Source organism: Acipenser ruthenus, chromosome 4 (genome assembly GCF_902713425.1).
Source record: "Acipenser ruthenus chromosome 4, fAciRut3.2 maternal haplotype, whole genome shotgun sequence".
In the NCBI taxonomy this organism is placed as follows: Eukaryota; Metazoa; Chordata; class Actinopteri; order Acipenseriformes; family Acipenseridae; genus Acipenser; species Acipenser ruthenus.
The window spans coordinates 90,940,649-90,963,696 of NC_081192.1; the positions used below are offsets into that span (position 1 = coordinate 90,940,649).

General features: G+C 36.9%; 1 protein-coding gene across 4 annotated transcripts in view; it reads right to left on the reverse strand.

Moving 5' to 3' along the window:
* LOC117400629 (dual specificity calcium/calmodulin-dependent 3',5'-cyclic nucleotide phosphodiesterase 1C-like) overlaps positions 1-23,048 on the reverse strand; it is a 185,425-nt gene that overhangs the window by 82,450 nt on the left and 79,927 nt on the right. For 2 of the 4 annotated variants that reach the window (XM_034000842.2, XM_034000841.2), the window contains exon 4: positions 13,498-13,524. The exons of 1 other annotated variant lie outside the window; for it this stretch is intronic. In XM_034000842.2, coding sequence (XP_033856733.1) covers positions 13,498-13,524 — 27 coding nt within the window. Of the gene's footprint in view, positions 1-13,497; positions 13,525-20,251; positions 20,762-23,048 lie in introns of those variants that run through there. One more of the 4 variants, XM_034000843.2, reaches the window with a different exon arrangement.

Below are 23,048 nucleotides of genomic sequence, written 5' to 3' on the forward strand. Positions count from 1 at the left end.
CAAAACAATTGCTGTTCAATGATCAGATTGTACCCGTTAAAAGGATTAATCCTCATTTTAGTGTCAAGCATCGATCGGATCCAGTCTCATTGGAGAAGTACTGTATATTGTTTCACCTTGCTGGCTCAATAATATTGACCCAGATGTACTACCGGTCTTCACTGGCAGTGCACTGTGCATGCACGGGAAGCGAGTTGAGAAAGCTGTCAGAATGTAAAGTAATTCTTGGGAATTAAAGTAAAAGCATGAGAAAAAATGTAGTTATAATATTCTGGCATCACCTGTCCCATTTATACTACTTGTATTTATTTAAAAAAAAAATCAACAGAATTAAAAAAAATGTGTTCTGCAAAAGTTGCATCACGCTTCACAGCAAATCAAAGGTTACTGAGTGAAACTCTGCTGTGCTGCTCAGAGCAAACAGAATGTAAAATTCTATATTGAAATTGAGTCTACTGAAATTGAGTAAAATATATTTTATAAGTCGGACATATGACGGCAATGCATGTTTAATGTTATGCACGTTCATAGTGACCTGTTTATTTTGTTTATGTTTTGGGTTCAGCTTCTCCAGTTTCTCCATTTTTTTGAAAAGTCAGGTATCTCTATTTTAAAAAAAATACTGGGCAGTATTTAACACGTGATTTATGAAACAACTGCCTGGTTATTTTACTGGCTAGTAAAACTTTTAGATGTGATTTACCTTGACAGATTGTTACCGAGTGATTGTATCTAACCAATTGTCAGAGGTTAGAATTTTCTTTTACCGTAGCCTACTCAGTACACAAAACAGATCATGGTGCCGCATTAACACGTTATGATTACGTACAGTGCCTTACATATACTGAACACACTTTACAGAAATTGACATAGAAATCTGTGTAGCGTATGGGTGGCTACAAGTAACACATCGCCTACCTACTAGTTTTGTTTTCTTTTGGCATGAGTCAAACTTTCTTTTCTTTGCAAAAAGCAATTAAAGACTTCAAGTTCTGAATACTGTAGTCCACATCTTGTATTTTGAACCACTGGAGTCCAGTAGTATGTCTGAAAGCTTCTTTTCCAACCGATCGACCGCAGTTTGTTTGAACTCTGTAGAGTATGTTTATGTGCCCTCTTTTAATTTTAGCGATTAAGAAGGCTACTTGTATCTGTTGGGTTTATTTTCATAGTCTGTATAACAGTTCAATGGGTCTCTTTGTATAATGCACTTCCTGGCGTCACAGTAAATTGGTTATGATCGGGGACATATGAGGCATATCAGAATGTACGGCATTACGGTGTCTGTATAGCAAGGGTCTACTGTACTCAAAGGTGCTGGACGCGAAAAAATATGTCAGGAGATAGCTGATGGGGTTAATGTGGTGGTACTGTAAAAGGGGAGGTCATATACTGTCAGAAGCTCTGGCAAGATGAACGTCAGATTGTAAACAAAACTGTGGGGTCTTCTCACTCTTCTGGATCATGTTCCAAGATATCTCCCTCCTCCTGATGTACAGTCCACACAAGCGCATGGCATTTTCTTGGAGCGTTATTCTAATGTTGCGATGAGTTATATTTTTTTGACGGTAAATGCAGTTTATGCATCATACGATGAAATACCGTCATGTTAAACAGTATTAAGGCATGATAAAGGAGCCGGTAAGTTTTATGCATATGGGCCATGGTGTCCCATAGAGGAAATTGATACAGAAACAGTGTTGAGAGTTACAATTAAAAACTGGAAACTACCATGGTATGCATATGCTGTAGGTATTGGTTGAGAAATGAAATACTTACAGAACACTGAAATGTTCTTTATGTAGAAAGCACTGAATAGAATGACACTCAAAATATGCACTCTACATATCTGTATGAATCTGTGTTAAATATGTTTACTATATTTACAGTATGCTTGTAGACAACATTCACAATGGAAATAACTGCAACATGAAATCTGTAATAATGAAGGGTACAAAACAGACACTGTACTGTAAATACTGGAAATGTTAGTGTTATCGGAAATATCATTTCAGTATTGCAGTAAAATGCTATATCATTTTATGCATACATGCTACATTTAACTATTTAACAAAGAAGACAAAACAAAGAAAAAGTTCAAACTTTTTTCGTCATACAATCGACAAAGATTTTTTTTAATAAAAAAAAACAACAGTTTTAACTTGCATTATTTATTAGTTTTGTCTACCTTGTTCTTAGTTGTATCCCTCACAAGCTGCTTACCTGTTGTGTGCTCAGTAGCTTCCCTGCAATAGTGTTTGCTCTTTGATTAGACCTGCTTTGAGAAAGTTCCTCTTTGGATCACAAAGGCAAATCTTGGCCCTGTCTTGAAAACGGCTTAGGTGAAAATGATAATGAGACCACTCCTCAAATATATGGCCAACACTCGGCTGTAGAGCAAGTGTAAAAACATGTAGCAAAACATGGGACCAAAATTACTTCAAGTAGCAAAGTCTGATTGCACCCATTTGTGCTACCTAGCAACAACTTTTGCCTTAGCGTTAGTGCCCATGATCAAAATTGGAGCCTATGTGTGCAGACAGTATGCAATGCATCTTAGCGATATACTAGTGACGGGAGATACTATATAATTTGACCTTTACTGACACATTTACACATGTTGGAAGCATCTGTCTCACTTGGAGGATTGAGACTTTGTTTATAAAGCTATAAGAGATCCATGGTGATGGATCTGTCTTAATTGATGTTAACTGAGTATGTCAATCATTCTGTAGACTCCTCATGACATGCAGGATAGCAGTCTTGAAAGTCTCTCTTCACATTTCTTGTTAGGTGACAAAAGTCATGTTTAGTTGGACATCATCACTGACTCTCTTAGGGGAGGATTAAAAAAAGAACATACAAATGTAACCTGATTTTATTCCACTGTCCTATAAGGATTATTGCAATTAAACATCCATAGAAGTACACACCATAAACACAGTGCTACATACACACTGTAAGGAAAAATGGCAGCGCTCATGTTAAAATTGTGCAAGCTCTTTAATATAACTACATACGGTGTCTACTAAGCTTCAGAAGAATGTAATGAATTACTGCCTAGATTTTTGTTTTTTAATGTAATCTACCCACTAGTACTCCAAAGCCGTTCCTAAATACACATTGTGGGAATGAAAAGAACTCCTGAACAAGGTTTCAAAACAACAGCTTCCTGCAATGTCTTGTTTGACAACCCTGAACTAACCATGTCTGCCTGCTGTATACAGTAAAGTTAACAGTTCTCACTTTCCTTTAGAAGAACACATGTTTAACTTGCTGTATGAATGAAAACATGAGCATTTTATTTAAAGAAAAGAAATTACAGCTTTGATAATAATGGTGTGACCTGTAGCAGTATGGGAGTCATCAGTTCTCATAAATTATGTATAAAAAAGAAGAAGCAGCACCCTGTCAAGCTGACAAATTAAAAGGCCATCAACCACCTTCAGCAGGAGCTCAATATTTTCGAAGGGAATCGTGTACAGACCTTTACATTCTACTGACTGTGCGAGAGGGGCTTTTGAGGTTATATTTATTATGTTTTATGAAGTTTTACCATGGAAAATCAACTCCTTTGAAAGGCTGTAGTAAATTAAGGAATGTATTCACATTCACTCAATGTATTATTATCCTGGCTCCTCCATTAGACATTTTAATCAAATCTTGCAGCTGCTGTGTGGTATCACTGATTACTTGTACATCATATTTAGATAATAGCAGAAACCTCCAGACTCTCACGGAAGAAAGATACTTTCCTACATACTTGATTTATAAAATGATTATAAAGAGCTATTGGTTTAACACTAATAAAATGTTAAATAAGATTTCCATCCTTTAAACAAATAGACTTTTTATGGTCCAGGACCTCACCCTCTGGAAGGGCTCAAATGTGGCAGAGACCAAAGTTCAACTGAGGCAGAGTAATGCAAACCACCTGAGAAACGAAGAAATACAGCTAATAATAATAATAATAATAATAATAATAATAATAATAATAATAATAATAATAATAATAATAATAATAATAATTTCGATGCTAGGATGAAACAAGGTGGTGAAGCTATTCTACGAATATTGATTCAGCAGTTAAAATTCTGTCCTGCTTCATGTCTTCTGACAATCTGCATTCAGCAAGACATGGTAATGATCCATAACATTTCTTTTATCACAATACAGACTTCTCATTTACTGCGGCATGAAATATTTATAGCTCTTAAAAAGTATATACTTTACAAAGCTGTAACTTTTTAAATGTGTCCATCATATTATTTCTTACAGGCTAAAAAATAGATGAACCAAACAAAACTCTGTTTACATCAGGGTTCAGCATTTAAGACAAAATGTCTGAGATCCGACTCATGTTTATAATAACTTTCACAATGAGTAAAGGGGGTTTACAACAACAACAACAACAACAACAACAACAACAACACAGCATCACTAGTTCTGAACTGCTTGCCCTAAGATTGGCATTACTCAATACAAGGTTGTTAGCTAGTAAATCTGTGTTAATTAATGATTTTATTTTAGAATCACATCTAGATATTTTAGCCCTGGTAGAGACTTGGTTGAAACACAATGAGAATGCACCACTAGTAGAGACTTGTCCATCAGGGTTCTTCTTCTCTCAAAGGGCGCGTCCTTCAGGGCGAGGAGGAGGTATGGCTACTCTCTTTGGTAAAGAGTTGGTTCTTAATCGTGATATCATTGAAATATGTTATTTATTTGAAATAGTATATTTTGCTGTTTGTAATCTGTTACCTATCTACATTATAGTTATTTATCAGCCACCTAGACCCATTCCCTTTTCCAATCTGAAACGAGTTCATTTTTATCTACAATGGCTGTTAAGCATAATAGGATTATGCTGTTTCTTAGGCGACTAATATACATGTAGATGTGGATCGAGATCCCCTTGCTAGAGTTTTTAGGATGCTGCTACAGCCACTTGGGTTTACTCAACATGTTACTGGCCCTACCCATACCCATGGCCATACTTTAGACTTAGATATCACATGTGATTTAAATATTCAGAATCTATTAATTGCCAATCTCACGTTTTCAGACCATTACGTTGTTATCTTTTAAATATCATTACTTAGTTCTATCAAGCAACCAGTGTGCTGTATTAAATCTCGTTCTTATAATTCGACAACTACTGATATGTTCTTGGAAGCCTTACCTGCTCCAGCTCTTATTCAGTTAGGATCGGTTGAGGAGTTAGTAGATAATTATAATACCACTATAATTAAAATCTTGGATACTGTAGCACCACTCAAAAATCAGAAAGTGGTCTTTAAAAGATTCTCCCCTTTGTTTAATGAAACAACATGTATGCTTTAATGAGCGTGTTGTAAACTAGAAAGTAGATGGAACGACACCAAATTACAGGTTCATTATCTCCCCTGGAAAGATAATCTTTTGAAATACAGGGCTGCACTCAGCTAGATCAGCCTACTATTCAAATCTTATAAAAACAAATAAGGACAATCCTCAATTTACTTTTGAGACTATAACAAATCTGCAGAGGGAGCCTGCTTTAAATACATTATCATCAGCAAGATGTGATCATTTTATGAATCAAGAAAATATAAGAAATCCAATATCTAATAGTACATTCAATTTAAATACGCCATCTAATAACATTGACAAAACTCCCACCTTGGGTCCTGCTACTAAAAAACCAAACCTTTGAATCCTTTTCCATGGTTAATCAGCTAGATTTAACTAACCTAGCTACGAAGTTAAAACCCACTACAGACCCTATTCCTACTAAACTGTTAAAATAAGTATTTTCTAGGACAGGGTTCCTCAATTGGCAGTCTGTGGGCCGTACGAGAGCCTTCCTTTTGGCCCGTTGAGTGTCAGCTGTCCTTCATTACAAAAGCTGAAATTGCTGATACGCAAGTTGTAATGTCACTGCTATCTACTGGGTATTTGTGTCCCCTAAAAAGCGTTTTTTTTTTGTTTGTTTTGGCAACCTAATCAGGAACAAGTCAGCGGATTGGCCAGCTTTCATTCTGATGAGTTTTCATTTAAGTTAAATTTGACAGTTTTCACTTGCAACGCTATTACTTTATGAAAATGTATCATTTGCCACTTTATTGCAAAGAATGGCAGGGATAAAAAAATAAAGCAATGTCTACTTTTGTACTGTTTATGCCTGAAATACACACATGAAAAAGTGCATCATTAAGTTTTAACATCCTCTGCTTTATAGTTAATTCAGTGGAGCAAAATAAATCCTTCACAACCTATTCTGGAATATTACAGTTTTAGTTTTAGGATAAATAGTATTGGAAATCACTTTAATTTTGCTAGATTTAGCTGGGAATTGTGCAGCATGTGATTGGAACATGAAAGTGAAAGTAGTTTTTGTATTCATTTAATTTAAATACGTTAGCAATGTACTTTAGCTTAGGTATTGTATTAAGTTATATGATTGATTAATCTATTACGTTTGACCTGGTGTCAGAGCGTTTTTTTTTTTTTTTTAATCTTTCAAAACACCATATTTTTGTCTCCAGTTTATTATAGAAAAGCTTGGGAAGTCGAGAGAGGCTGGTGTATGTTTTAAAATGAGAAACAGATTGGCTTTATTATAGAAATACATGAAAAACTTAAGTGCATATGTCTATATTTTCTTTATTTTTCATATGATAAACTAAGTATTTTTAAGAAAAAATAGCAATGTGGCCACCAGTAAGTGTTCAGGTACAGGAAATTGGCAGAAGAAACTGAGCCTGTCAAAGACCTTTTATTTGTGCTTACAAAAACCTGTTTGGCAACAGTAAGAAATGTACCTACGGCAGACCTCTCAAAAGATGGCACATTGGATATGTACTTAAGTTTATTTTCCCTCAGTTTACTGTCATGCTATGTATTTAATTTAGAAACTTTTCATTTACATTTAAACACATTGGAGTCAGAACATGTTGATACATATTTAGACACCGTGCTACACTTTTAATCAGGTGCTTAATAAGATGCTTATACAACATGCATCAGTCTTTCAGCATCCTGCAGTGAAAGAGATTGTCTTAGTTTTGGAGGCTGTGTGGTCCAGTGGTTAAAGAAAAGGTCTTATAACCAGGAGGTCCCCAGTTCAAATCCCACCTCAGCCACCGACTCATTGTGTGACCCTGAGCAAGTCACTTAACCTCCTTGTGCTCCGTCTTTCGGGTGAGACGAAGTTGTAAGTGACTCTGCAGCTGATGCATAGTTCACACACCCTAGTCTCTGTAAGTCACCTTGGATAAAGGTGTCTGCTAAATAAACAAATAATAATAATAATAATAATAAATAACATAAATAAAGCAATCACTAATTGACATGCTTTCATTAGTTAACTTTGATGCTTGCTGTGCAGTCATTTTCAGAACATTTTCTAGTTTTAATAAAATTGAAATGAATAACCTGCTGTTTTAATAGCATTACACTGGGATTTGTATAATTATTTGTTTGCAAGATGTCGTTTGAATATTGTCAGAAAAATATCAGGAAAAAACATATTTGCTTTCTATTTTTATTATTAAACGGCAATCAGACATTGTATCATTGTAAGTAGTTATTTCTGACATGCATTAGTTGATTGGTGCAAGTGTAGTGTTGCAAAGTTCTGTTACTGCATGTAAAGTGTGATTCGATAGTCAGCTTTTAATGACCATTTAAACAACCCCCACCAGTATTCACATCTTGAGTGGCTTGTGGCCCCCCAAGATTTGGACATTGCCTTATCTGGCCCTCCAGAGAATGTAATTAAGTACCCCTGCTCTAGGATGAATAGTACCATTTTAGGTATTATCAATAGTTCCCTTATTGTTCCCGTATTGTTCCCGACTCCTTTAAGGTTGCTGTAGTATATACATGAGAAATTTCAATCAGCCTTCTGTCTGGGTCACCGTGCTGTTATCTTCTGATATGGGCTCACCCTCATTTCTTATACTTCTAGATCTAAGTGCAGCATTCAACGCTATTATTCTATTCTGATTGATCCTCTTGAGAATCTAGTGGAATTGTCAGGTTGTGTCTCATCTTGGTTTAAATCCTATCTTTCTAATAGGTTTCAATTTGTTAAAATGGAGGAAGAATCCTCTTTTCTATCTGGGGTTACATGTGGTGTCCCACAGGGTTCCGTTCTTGCTCTAAGTTTGTTTTATATGCTGCCCTTGGGCGATATTGTCCGTAGACATGAGGTACATATTCATTGTTATGCTGATGAAACTCAATTATATTTATCTCTGAAACCAAGTGACACCTCAGATGAAAAGACTCTGAATACCTGTCTTGCTGACATTAAGCAATGGATGTCAAAACACGTTTTAATTTTAAACTCAGATAAAACAGATGATGCTTTTGGGATCACACAATCAACTAAATAATATAAATCCATCTGATTTTACATTTGGTAGTTTCTCCTCTGAGTTGAAGGCTGAAATGAGAAATGTGGGTGTCATTTTTGATCCAGATCTTTCATTCGAGCATCACATTAGGAATGTAACTAAAGTGTCATTTTTTCACTTAAGAAATATTGCTAAACTAAGATGTTCTCTTTCACTGCAGGATGCTGAGAGACTGATGCATGCTTATAAAGCTTTAAATGACTTTGTTCCCCTATATCCCTATTTTCTGACCCCATATGTCCCCCATCTCTCTTTTAGATCACAGGATGAAGGTTTACTCAGTATTTCATGGACATAGAAAGACGGAAGGTGGCACAGCGTTCACCTTTAGAGCACCAAAGTTGTGGAATGATCTGCCACGATTTGTAAGGGAGGCACCATATTGTGCAGCTTTTAAATTAAGATAGAAAACACATTTTTATAATTTAGCATATGTGTTTGAAAGGGAAAATGTTATCATCATATTTTATACTACTTAATTTTATATATTTATTTATTATACTTCATCATGCTTTTTAAAGTAAAAATTAAAATAACTTTTTTAAATACTTTACTGTATGTAATTTATCATTTTATCTTTTACTATTTGTCCAAATTGTTTGTATCTTAATGATTTTTTTTTTTTTTTTTGGTATCTGTTTGGGGCTTTGAGGCGATCTATAAAGATTGATTGGTTGAGTGATATATACTGGAAATGCAATTATAGACACAAAACCGTTCATTTTTATTTTATTTTTAGATGACTGAGAGAAAAATAGAATACATATGTGCACTTCTGTAACTACTGCATGAAGACAATGCAAAGAAAAGTTAGTGAAAAGGCACAGAAAAAAATATGTACAAAATTATTCATAATTTCGACAATATAAAACTAGCCAGAAACTACTAATTTAATGACTGCAATTAAGTTGGCTCTGTCTAAATTCATACAATGAAAATTGATTCATCCCTCTTAGCACTTGCTTAAAAACAGGGCACACGATGTTTCAAATATAACAGTAAGAATTCCTAATTATACTTGTAATAACAAGCTTTGCAAAAAAAGCATTGCATTTTCCTATATTCTGTACAACACATGTCACACAAATGCTTGCTGTTTGCTCAGGTGAACAATATTCATTCCATCACCATTAATGTGGTACTGTATTTTAAATAAAAATGAAAATTGTCAATCCCTTGTCATGCTCCACCCGCTATTTGAAATTGAGAAGGTCTACTGAAAGCGCAATAATAATACAACAGCTGTTTGCAAGAAAGGCTTGTGTCAGGGGGAATTCCCGGGAGCCGAACAGAACTCAAAACCAAACAGCAAATTCCATCTGTCTGATCACTCCGACTTCAACATTTATTTAAATCTGTATTATGTTTAGTACAGTTTTCACCTTCCTTGTGACTGAAGATATCACTTTTTAGTAATCTGCTCCCTTATAAAAGTTTACCAGTTTTCTGATGCTATTGCCATGTTTTTTGATTTGCTTTACCATAGCTCTCTGAGCTTTACAATGCTGTCATGATCCTTTAACTTGCTTCCATTATGCTTTATTACACATTTTATAAGTGCTGTTAAGACCATTTAGTTAAGCTCCTTTGGTGATCCTAACTAGACAAAATGAGAAATCTTTTCAGCCTAAAATGTAACAGTTTGGGCATTTCTGTAAGAAACAAAAGACTGGGTGTTGCTATGTATACTGTGTTTACTGTATCTGTATAATATTCCCTCTATATAAATCAAAGCCAGATTTGATATTTTCCTTTACTTTCTGTCTGTTGGTAAGCCTGTAGGAGTGTAATACTGCATCCATTCAACAAAAGTGTTTCTTTTATGTGAAAAGAAACCTGAACCTGCCTACTGTGACCATTTGAAATGCACACAATCCCACTGATTGAATATCCAACAGGGTATGCTGTCAGGAATGTAAAGTTTGAATTTGGGATTGTGGATTTGCCTCCGGTTGTCATTTAACAAGCTGGTCAGAGACAAATGCAGCACACTGAATTATTGAACATTCAAATTTTACAACTCACTGTAATCGCTCAATCTGTTCATACAAACAAAAATGTATTTGCGATCCTGCTCTTGTCTCTGCTCATACATTTAAACTTTTATTTTCGACAGTGTTTCAAAATTTTTATAAAAATAAAGTAATCAGTTAACACTAGATTAAAATAAACTATATTACATTTAGTAGCGCTATGAATAAGATGATAAAATATTGTATTACTGTAGCTTTTATTAGGAAGCATTAAAATGCAATCATAATAAAATTGGTTGATATATAAATATAAATAAAAGTGATTCTTCACCGACAGTAAATGTAGCAGCCTTAATGCTGCCAAACCTGGGTATCTTTACCTAACTTTTTTCTGCTCTTTGCACTGCTTAAAAAAAATGATTGATGTGTCTGGCAAGCTGTTTTATGTTTATGTTTTAGCGGTGAGAATCCACCTGTGTAAAATCAATTTTTGTGGGACCAATGAGGAATATTCTCATGATGTAAAATGAACACGATAAAACGATGTCAGCACTACCCCGGGGGAACCATGTGGTGACTCATTTGCCGCTTGACAGTTTTCAATGCTGGTAAATTGAACTTTTTCTCAATAACAACTTGATTTGTAAAGTACTTTGAGATGTTTCCTTGCATTAAAGTATTAAATATTATTATATTTAATAAGACACAAGCTACTATCAGAAAGTATATGTATTATGCACAAGCACACTCAACTTTTTTACACACAATTTGAATAGCTATATTATATATTTTTATCATTTTAATTAATATACAGTGTATCACAATAATTAGCGTGTCAACTGGTGGTTATTGGTCCTCAAAAAGCACACACTGTTGAACTGTTTGTCTCCAAAATAGTCTCAGACAGTTGGAACTTGCTTTTCGATACCTCACTTGAGCCAAACAGACACGACTGTATGATTTTAATGAAAGGGGGATTTTTTTCTCCCACATATTTTTGTGTTCAATGTTCTCAACATCTGAACTGTATTTTATTTTTTTCTATGCATTTTACAACACACATTTAGGAAGAGAAATCAAATTAAAAATAAAGCACTGTCTATGTTTATCGATGCTTGCATTGGGTTTTTATCTTCACGGCTACATATTTCTTGCATGATTCAACACTATTCAACTAATTTACTTAGTGTGTGTAACATGCAACCACAAAGAGATCCTGGTGTCGCTACAAACATTTAGTGTTGGGACGAACACAGGATTTTCATGTTTGGATATTCGCTCACAATTTTAAATATTTGTTTGGGTACTGTTTAAGCGAGGCATTTCAGTCCCATGAGACTCGCGCTCTAAAGCAGCACAACACATTTTTTGTCCCAGATGGCTTAACATAGAGATCACTAAGGGTGCGTGCGCATAGTCTGGTTTGTTTATTTTTTGCTGTCTAAAAATTTTAAATAGAGGCTCAAGAGCTGATGTGTTGATTCTGCCATTGTTTTTAAACTGTTGCGCATATTCTGGTGAGACGGTAAATAAGTGCAAGGTATTTTTGTCATTTGTAGCGAATACAAACATCTCATTTTTGTATCCGAATACATGTCAAAAAATATTCGTTCGAATATTAGAATATTTGTCCCTTCACTACAAATACTGATGAGATTTATAAACGTGTCTGACAATACAAACAATAGAACAAAGATGTCTAACTGAAAGTCATACAAGTGTCACTGAAATGAGTTACTGAACAAATTAACAGAAACAAGAATACCAGGTACTCTAAGACATGAGCATACACCATTGGTTTTATAGTATGTTATATACAGTATACTGTTAAACATCAGTTTTCTATCCTGTGTTTAGACTAGGTGATTAGTGTTGCCATTTGGAGACAAATGTAAATGGCAACCAATGTACAGCAGCATTTTAGCCAGCTGAGCTGAAACGGCATGCCGTCAAGGTCAGGAATGACGCAGAAACTTGTGGAACTCCCAGGCATCCAATTGATTAACCACAGCCTCAATAAATCACCCCTCTCTATAAGATGGCTTTTAAAGCCTCTCACTCCAAGGCAATTCCCTTTCACAACCAGGGTCCATGGACAGCTACATAATAAATGTTTACATTGAACACATTTATGATAAAAAGGGAGATTTATAACATCAATTTGGACCATGTCAACAAAATAACCTAAAAGCAGAACATCTAAGAAATGTGTTTTGAAGCTTTACCATTGGAATTACAATACAGTCAGTCTCAGAACAGTCTAGAAAACAAGTAGTTCACCCTGAAGCCCATAATAGATTTCTTAATACCACCTGTACGTCAACTAAACTACCATGGTAGGGATTGTGTTCTTTGATTCTTTCTTGTTTGAGATGTAGGCACATCTCAAACAATGAGATGACCGCTCTTTTTATGAATGAATGATAACATATGCTCCCTCTTTTTTACATTACACATATTTGAAGTAATAAGAAAGTCAGTGACTCCCAAGACACTTTTTATTGCAATCTTAAAAACATCCCTGTTATAGTTGGAATTACAAGATCTGACAGTAATCAGTAGATGTTGTTTTGTTCAAGGTTTTAAAATGTATCATTAGAAAATAATACAAATATAAAATTAGTAAATGTAACATTAAAAATACATTAAGTACATAAAAAATAAAGTGAAAGATCAAAAGTATTTTTTCAAGGAAAATACATTTTTTGTTACTAAAACATCCCTAATAATACGCAAAAGCATCACAAACAACCAATGCATTCCATCTATTGACTGTATTAGCAAGTTATGGCCATCAAAAACAACTGAGTAGATACTGTAACTATTACATGGGAACATCAGTCTCTATATTATTTTTCCATTAACAATTGCTAACTGGCCCCAGGCGTATTAAAAACATGTTTGCGATTTGTGAGCTTAAATGGTCGCAATCAATTTTTAATTACACTCTATACAGTGATAAAAGGTAAGGCAGGCAGATAAGGATGAAACATTCCTCTGGGTTTTCATAGTTTTAAAGTGCATCACCTTGATAAAAATAAATAAATTAAAGAAAACACACATTATGGTCCATTCAGTCACCAAGCTCTGACCAAGTTCTGACTCCTCTCAAGTGGCCTTACCTCTGGGATGTTTTCTTGTACTTCCTCCTGTTGAAGAATAGAAATAGAGAGAGGTGATAATGCAGGGCTGGAATTGAGTTCTACAAGCATCTGATAACCTTTATGCACACAGAGATACAGACATCCTAGTATTTGGTCTACTGTGTTTGACATGATGTCAAGAATGTGTTTTAATTCCAGACAACAATTCAATATACTGTAATTACTGTACCAGGCAATGAATTTAGAGATTCACAAACTATATACTTTTCTTCTATAACATTATGACAGGTGGTAGGGTCTGCGAAAAAGGAAGACACTGTAAAGAAATTTAGCCCATAGATTTATCAAAATACAAAGAGATAGAAATTACTATTAATTAGGAGCAAAGTTTGCCTTTTACTAATTAAACCGTGGGAAAAAGTTCCCTTCCTTGTGGCTCCTTTGAAAGTGCGATCATCTTCAAAAGGTGATTCTGCATTAACTTAATTGTAATCATGGTGGTAGTCATTACTATGTGAAGCTACTGTTATTCAGCCTACAGTACTTAATTAAACATGAATTATTAATCACTGCTACTATATGCATTCTGGGCAAGATCCTGCACTACCTGTGCAATGTGTTTGTGTGCATCTTTTTAGATATTTATAAAGCAAAGGTGCTCATTTTATTGGTTGGACACTGCATGTTCTCATTTAAAGGCAGTAATGTGATGTGTGCCTAAAAAGCTCAGTAATTACTGGGCTGGTAAAAGGACGTTAAGGTTGGGACCTCACTATCGTTTCTAGCTGCATTGTCTCTTTCTTCGTTCGCTCTTCTCCTCCCTTCTGCGACATTCCAAGACTGAAACTCTCCTCAGCTGGTCGCAATCTACCCTCTTATTCATGTTTATTGTGAATGCAGATGCATTTGGGTTCTCTTATTTTTATTTTATTTTTTTGCTTGTCCTTCTCTATTTATTTTCTTCTTTAATGCCAGACATTTGGCAGGAAAATGTGTTCAATTCAAAACCCATAACTTCAAGGTTAAAATGACCTTTCAGCTGTATAGCTTTATTACTTTGGTTACATGAGTACAGTTGGTGTACATAATATATTTCTCACTGTAACAGGGAAAGTGTTACGTGCGTGGGTTGTCACTGAAAAATAATAAGTCAGCAATAGAGCATTGAGTGTTAACACGCCGCACAAGCGTGCAGATTTATTAACACAGGTGGTACCACTAGGGTACTAGCAATGGTAGCCGTAGTGTCAGATTTAAAAAGAAAACACAACAAAACAAAGCTCAAAATAAACATTTGCCATACAAGGCGAGCGCTAGTCTTACTAAAACTACGTTCCACTCCAGGAGCCTACTACATGGTTGGGATCAACATCCCTTAAACGAACCTACTGCTGTTGCTCCTAAAGTCCCGCCGTACCGGTGACTCTGGGTAGTTGTGACGGTCCTGGCTGGGCAGAGCCTTCACAGGCACAGTCTTGCAGTTTAATTGTTCCATAGTAGTTATCCTACGTAGTGGACGCTCTCCTCGATGTAAACAAAGCGTCCCTGTTTAGCATGTCGGTGCAGTCGCCTTGAGCTGTGGCGGAGACATCCTTGGAGCTGCGTTCATCCTCCCCAGGCACACCCCCAGTCAATCCGGACCTCCCGATCAGCTCAGCGCCGGGCAAGCCTACCTGCTCAATTGGTTGCCTAGCAATGCATCTCCTGTTACACGTCCCAGCTGCACACATCTGTGCAAGAACCAGTGACTGGGCACTCCCTGTCACATACCCTCCCCCTCAGAATGGCACCACCGGTACATTTTATATTCTTCAGCTGGGTCCTCTTCTGTTTGTTGGGGGTCAGCGAGTGATGGGAGGTCCAGACATGATGGTGGGGTGAGAGAGCTGACCCATATTGGCGCCGGATTGGAGCACAGGAGTTGTAGTCGGGGCTGTGGTGGAGCTGGTCTCCTTAACTCTTTCGCCATAGAAACCCATCGCTTCTCTCCTTCCTCACTCTTGGGTACGGCTGTTCCTCCTCAGGCTGACATAGGTCAGCTCCTCCTCAGGCTGTCGGGACGGTAGCTCTTCTTTGGCTTTTGTGACAGCAGCTACTCCTTCTTGGACCGTAGCTCCTCCTCTGGCTCTTCAGACAGGCAGGCAGCCACTCCTACTCTGGCCTTTGAGGATGGTAGCTCCTCCTACTTTGGCCTTTGAGGATAGTAACTCCTCCCCCTCCGGCTTTCAGGGTTCCAGCTCCTCTCCCCCTCTGGCTTTTCACCCATGTCACTGTTGCTCCTTCAGCAGCGCTTACCACTGGCTGCTGATCTTCACCTGGTTCTGCCTGTGTATCCTGGCAGCCAACTGCTCTGTGCCTATCCTGCCTTGACTCAGCTGGACCAGTGAAGCCCACCACTGCCACCATATGTAACAGGGGGAAGTGTTACGTGCGTGGGTTGTCCAGGCTATTCCACTGCTGACCGTAGACGGGAGCTCCCAGGGGGTGGCGCACAATTGGCCGAGTGCCGCCTGGTGGGGAGGGCTTTGGTCGGCCAGGGTGTCCTCAGCTCACCATGCACCAGCGACCCCTGTAGACTGGCCGGGTGCCTACGGACTTGCCTGTAAGCTGCCCAGAGCTGCATTATCCTCCGACACTGTAGCTCTGGGTTGGCTGCATGGCAGGCCTGCAGAGTGAAAAGAAGCGGTCGGTTGACGGCACACGCTTCGGAGGACAGCGTGTGTTCGTCTTCACCGCTCCCGAGTCAGCGCAGGAGTGGTAGCATTGAACTGAGCCTAAAAATAGAACTGGACATTTCAAATTGGGAAAAAAACAGGGTAAAATCAATTGGCTTTTACTAAATTAAAAAAAATAAAGAAAAATAAAGAAAACACAACAAAACAAAGCTTAAAATAAAAGTTTGCCACAGGAGGCGAGTGCTCGTCTCACTAAAAGAGACGTCTAGCTCCAGGAACCTACTGCACTATGAAACCCTCTATATACTGGTTGGGTTCAACATCCCCTAAACAAACCTACTGCTGTTACTCCTAAAGTCCCGCCCTACCAGTATATGAAGTATATGTTTTTTGTGGAGATGGTTATAAATGTTCATTAGAGGTCAAATACAGCAGTGCTGAAAGGACAGCACCCCTATGCTGACAAAAGCTCAAAAAAGAACAAAAACAGTTTGTGGGTATATCTGCTTACACAGCAGCTGATTGATTGTTGTTTTTGTTTTTCATCATGGGTGTCTATAAATATGTTAATTTGCTTTGCAGAACTGACTGACTCATGTTTTTTTTTTTGGGTGACAACATTGATTTGTCAGCTTTCAGAAAGTCACATTATCTGCACTTTAGGATCACACTCACATGACTGCCCTGTCAGCCCTGGGAACTGATTTAAATCTAGAGAGTCTATGAACTGTTACAGCTATCTTGAACTTAGTATCTTTACTAGTGCATTCTCCTTGCTGTTCAGATTCACTTTGTATACATTTCTACAGTCATCACACCCAGATGACTTTTTAAAACATTTTATAATCACCCCGTGGCTTCAGTAGAGCACGGCAAAGGAGATCTAACATCTTGTACACCAGAGTGTAACCATTAACCTGTTCCCCAGCCCTGAATGTAGGAATAATGGGTACACTGTGGCAGATATACACTGTGGCAGATATACAGCCCATGTACACAAAACTGAGTGATGCTGTACAGAAATGGTTTCTAATGTTGTGTCCAATACCTGTAGGTGGTATGATTCTCTGACAGAATGCAAGACCTGTTCACAGCTGTACAAATGGGTTAATTGTTAAATCCCAAACGATGATGTATTTTTTCTTGTGTGGCTACATGGAATGCATGGTGTTGGTATGCACAGCAGATGAACAATCTGGTCTATTAAAAAGCACTAAGTGATAGTCTGCCTCAAAGTGCTCTGACTTTTTTTTGTTGCAACTGGGTTAGTGAAAATTAAAATTTTAACACCTGAAAAGAGTAAAACCATAAAACGAACCCCTAAGCTAACATCTAGCCTCTGTCATTTGTAGGTATGAAAAGTTAATGTAGTTGATATTTACAGCCCCCCAAAAATTATGTGAATCAAAATGAAAGATATTTTTGATTGTCAAGTGATAAACTAGAATGTCCTTGAATATATGATGATTATTACATCTTCATATTTTTATCAAAAATAAACAAACAACAACAAAAAAAACAATTGGAAGACTTTATCTTGGATAATAATGGCATAAACACTCAGGCGGATCTTAATAACCTCCTGTTCTGATGCTTTCATTCACATTATGCAAAATTAATATGATTGACTTTAATTATTTACCTAAGCATGAAATGCAATGTTATTGTTGCACGAAAATAATTGTTTTGTAATTGCACTGCGGGTTCAGTTAATATAATGCCTTATATATTCGGCAGTAATATCTGGCTATAAGGATCTTAATTTTTCAAATCATGTTATTTTTTTCCTTTTATTAAGCCTTAACAGTAGCTACAGGACATGCTCATAGTAATATACTGGGACTTCTATTTAGCTTTTTAGTTCCACACATAAATCCACATACTGTGCATGCATTAACCGGACTATTCTTAGAAAATAGCTGTTTGTTATTTTTCTCTTTTGAGTGATCTACAGCTGTGGAAGTTTTATCATTTCATTCAGAGGGATTTTTAAAAGGCTGTATTTTCCGCTCCTAAACGAATGCACACATAGCAAAGCAATTAACACAGTCAAATGAAGCTGCGCGTTTCATTTATCAGTCATGGCCATGAAGTATGACATTAATGTTCCTTGAAATTGTTTTTTGCCAAATGGCAGCTGTCCAGTTGGTTTGCAAGCTGGTGATTAGTGTAAGAGAACACAGGGCTTCAGTGGAAAGATTCATTGCTCATAACCGGGATTAAACATCAAGGCAGGAAACATGGTTTGGAATCACATCAAGCTAGCCAGCGCTATATGCAAAGTCACAGAACAAATCTGCATCTTGCCCTAAGCTTAAGTAAATCTATCAGACTGCTGATTACAGGTTTCAGGGTTTCTTGCTCAATAAAATTACTTAGTGGTCTTTGCTTTGATAATTCCCTTGAATATTGACGTTTCTAACAAACCAGTTTTTCCTACGCTATCGCAGTTTATAAAATGCATTTGTCAATTCCATTGCTGGTTTTAGTTCTTTAGTTTTGTTTCAAAATGCACTTTTACTGTAGTAAAGGTACTGTAGTAAAATGAGTAAAATCATGTACAGAAATAAGGAGCTTATTACTGAATAATAATAATAGTAATATCTTTATTTTTATATAGCGCCTTTCATAGTGGACCACCATCACAAAGCGCTTTACAGAGGTAGGCTGTGAACTGTGCATTATATGCACAGTCACTTACAATATGACACTGATTTAACATCGCATCTGCAGGATGGAGCACAAGGAGGTTAAGTGACTTGCTCAGGGTCACACAGTGAGTCAGTCAGTGGCAGAGATGGGATTTGAACTGGTGACCTTCTGGTTACAAGCCCTGGACTTTAACCACTGGGCCACACATTTAGTTACTAATAAACTGCATAGGCCATAACTAAATACTGTTGCTGTTTATCATATATTTTATATTCAGAAGATGAAAATCTGAGCAACCACTAAGCAGGTGTGCAAGCTCTACAATAATCCTGACCCTTGGATGACCATGATTTTACATATTTCTATTGCACACCTGCTCCCTGCCTGCCTCACTTTCTACACTCAGTGAGGATCTCATTCTGATAGCTTGAACTCCCTCGCCTTCCCTTTCCCCTTGAATCACTTTGCTATCAGTGGGCACCTGTAATAAGCAAGTGAAATATGAGCCTTTAAAGGGACTTCACAGCAGACAACTGCATTTAAAAAGAAACAGAAAAATACCTGCCAGCAACTCCCCAATTTGTTTCAGCCAATAAAAACAAAAAATATAGGGGAAAACCTAACTACCACAAGTAAATCATAATTCATAAGCAACGTGCTGGATGTACAGAAAGAGATTAAAGGTCGGTTGGAGAAATTATCTTTTGGTAATTCACAACAGTATTTTGTTACCGGACATTTATTTATTTATATATTTATTTCCATAATTTAAAAAAGGATTCAAAAGCAAATGCTTTTGTGATTATGTGATGGTTGCAGTTCCATATGATAGATGTGATATACGTATGCATTAGTGTACACTTGACAACTTAGGGTTACATCAATAAGCATATCAAGTAAAAAAAATCTCTACATTTTTTCATTGCAAAAATTCATCATCCTTACATCATCCTAAACTGTTATATGCTATCATATTACTATTACATTAATTTTAACAATACAATTACAAAATATAATTATTATCTAATGGCAGATTTAAATAGGAAGGTGTAATTCATGTTCATTCAAGTTTATGGCCACTACATAAAAACCTTTGATTTGCATAGATTATGTTTTGTTTTCCAATTTGCTCCCTAATTATTGCAGTTTTTTTGTTTACAACAGAATGCTACAGGCAGCATGCTACAATGATGTGGGCTTTAAAACTGTTTGTTTTTGCTCAGATGGTTGGTTATGTTTGTAAAATTTTCCTGGATCAAATGAACAAGACTTAAGCAACAGCAGAATTAAGCAGCTAAAAAACAGCAGCTAAAAAGCTAAAAAGCAATTTTTTTACCTCTATGCAATAACCTCCATGAAATAGCACAGCATAATTCAAAAGACACACAGAGACTAAACAGGCATGCACTGACACTACAGAGTGAATTTAAAAAGTAAATACTTACAGTCCTCGAAGCCGCAGCCAAATTTTTTCAATTTGGTCCGGTTGCAGGTACTTGAGAGAGTTACTCTCAAACTCTTCAATTTCCTTAGTGGGAGACTCCATGGCTAAAAAAAATGTAATTCCTCAGACAAGGCTCAGAAGTTCAGTCAAAGCCCCTAATGCTGTGATAGGACAGTAACCATGTTATTGTTGTTTTTGAAGTATGATTTGTCTGTGTCCTCCTGCACCTCAAAGGGAATGTGTGTCACCAGCAAGAGCTCCAGGTGTACACTGAGTGCAGCAGTGGCTGTGAGCCATGGTCCCTCATAAATATGATGTAGGGGATTAGGGGCTGATCTCTAGACTGAAAGCCACTACAGTTATTTGTGATAAGCCAGGGATGCAATCAGTAATACCAGCTGAAGGCTCTTTATCGGTGAAAAAAAATATATAAAAAAGAAGAAAGCCTGCAGACAATTGAGCTGCTTTGGTGTGTGACTAGGAAGGCGTGGATTCACCAGCACTAGTGCAGTTCAGCCCCTGGTTTCTGCCCCTGTGATTCTCACATTCCAGCTTCATCGCTGCAAGCCAGCCCCCAGCCCCACGAGACAATCCTGACATGCACACATTGATATCTATGAGAAGTCATCTGTCAGCGAGCCGCGACAATACCGCCTCTTAAAAAAGGTGATAAATCTGTTTACAGAGGAAATTATAGACACAGGTTGTTGTTTCTTAGATCGCGTGCAGACCTCTGTTTGAAAAGCTTCAGTTGGCTCCTGAAGAATTGACAGGTATGATTAAGTAGGGGATCATTAAAGACTATTAAATTCTGGATTATAAAAATGAAATCAGTGCACAGCAGCAGCCAATTCTGGGTATATATATATTATTTGCATTATTATTAAAGTGATATGCAATATGAAAATAAATGTCACTTAGGACCAAAATGAAAATATGAGACAAGTGCACATACAGAGTGTGTGATTATACTATAGTGTGTGCTGTAATGACTAGGCATGTTTTGATCTTACTAATAAGTCATGTCTAGTCATAAAAGCACAGTGAAATATAGGGCCCCTTGGCACAAAACATTCAGTATCTCATGTAGTTCATAGAACAATCTGTTGAAACCGTTCATTAAAACACGTTCTGTATATCTTAATATAATATACTTGGCAAAGTGAATTTTGTTGAAAAATGATTTCCTAAATAAGGAAAACTAAAGAAACTCGATACAAAAATCTGATCAAAAAATGTGTGAAATATTTTCCCTAGTTTTTAACTTTCTCTAAAAATAGCACACATTTTTATCTTGCAGTCTGTACTGCGATACAAAAACTGGAATACTAGCAATTGGAACCTTTTCTGTTATTTTTTTGGTAGTCCTGGATTCTGCCTGCTGATACCTTTGACTCGCATGCCCTGGAGAACATCTCATCTCCATTCAGACTTCCATGTTAGTTTGAAGTAAACTCACTGGCTACTCTTGGCCTTGACTTGACAAGGTGAAGCAGTCCATTTAAGACAAACGTGATAACCTATTGCACAAAATACAATGAAGAAGAGATTGGTATGTCATCAACAATGGTTGTTGTTAGCAAAGATTTGTGAAATCTGACTTGAAATGAGTTGTGGGATACACAGCGCGCCTGTTGTCTAAACAAAATGCAGTGTAGCAGTAACATTATTTATTACTTGAAAAATAAATACTATATTTAAGATTACACCAAATCCATAAAAACATATTGTTCAACACAACACTGTCTGTTTGTTTTACAGCAATTTTTTTTTTTGTTTACTCATTATAGCTAAGTTGACATCCCAAAGCAATAACGACGTGTCCTAATGCTCACTGCTGCTCAGCACCCTAAATTACATTTTACAAAATGTCATTAACATCTAACCAGGCCTCCATTTCCCTAACTCTAATATAATTTCATAATGTTGTGTAACTTTGTGGACTGCATACATCGTTATAAATTCAGTTATTTAGTAATCCAATCCATTAATTTGAAAGGCTGAAGTCTTTAGATCATGGATATTTGCATGTGATAACAGAGAACAACCTGCAATTTGCTGATGGAACTTCCTAAGGAAAAACCTATAATATGGTATAGTGCTGTTTAAAGTGTGTGTGTGTGTGTGTGTGTGTGTGTGTTTGTGTGTGTGTGTGTGTTTGTGTGTGTGTGTCATTCCCCCCCCCCCCCCTTATACTCATGGAAAAAAATGTGTGTTTGTGTGTGTGTGTGTGTGTTTGTGTGTGTGTGTGTGTGTGTGTGTGTGTGTGTGTGTGTGTGTGTGTGTGTCATTCCCCCCCCCCCCCCCCCCCCCCCTTATACTCATGGAAAAAAATGTGTGTTTGTGTTTGTGTGTGTGTGTGTTTGTGTGTGTGTGTGTGTGTGTGTGTGTTTGTGTGTGTGTGTGTGTGTGTGTGTGTGTGTGTGTGTGCACGTTTGTGTATGTTGTGCAGTTTTAGGCTGAAAACCAAAGTAGAGAAATGGCATGATTAATCCTAAACACTGACCTAACAGTTAGAATAAATATTGCCATGTAATGTTTGTCTTCACAGGAGCAGGAGTTTATAGGCATTATAGAATATTTCCTGGTTGGTATGTGCAGGAGAATCCTCCTTCCTTTTTCTGCTTCTGACCTCATTCTAGCAGCCTCACCTTCATTGTAATCTACCATGCAATCCCACGAATACAATATATTAGGATAAGCTTGGCTGAGATAACCCGTTCAACCCCTACAACTCTGACTCATACTGTTATAAATTAGAATTTAGACATTGCATTTCACAGGAATGCTTTGTCTTC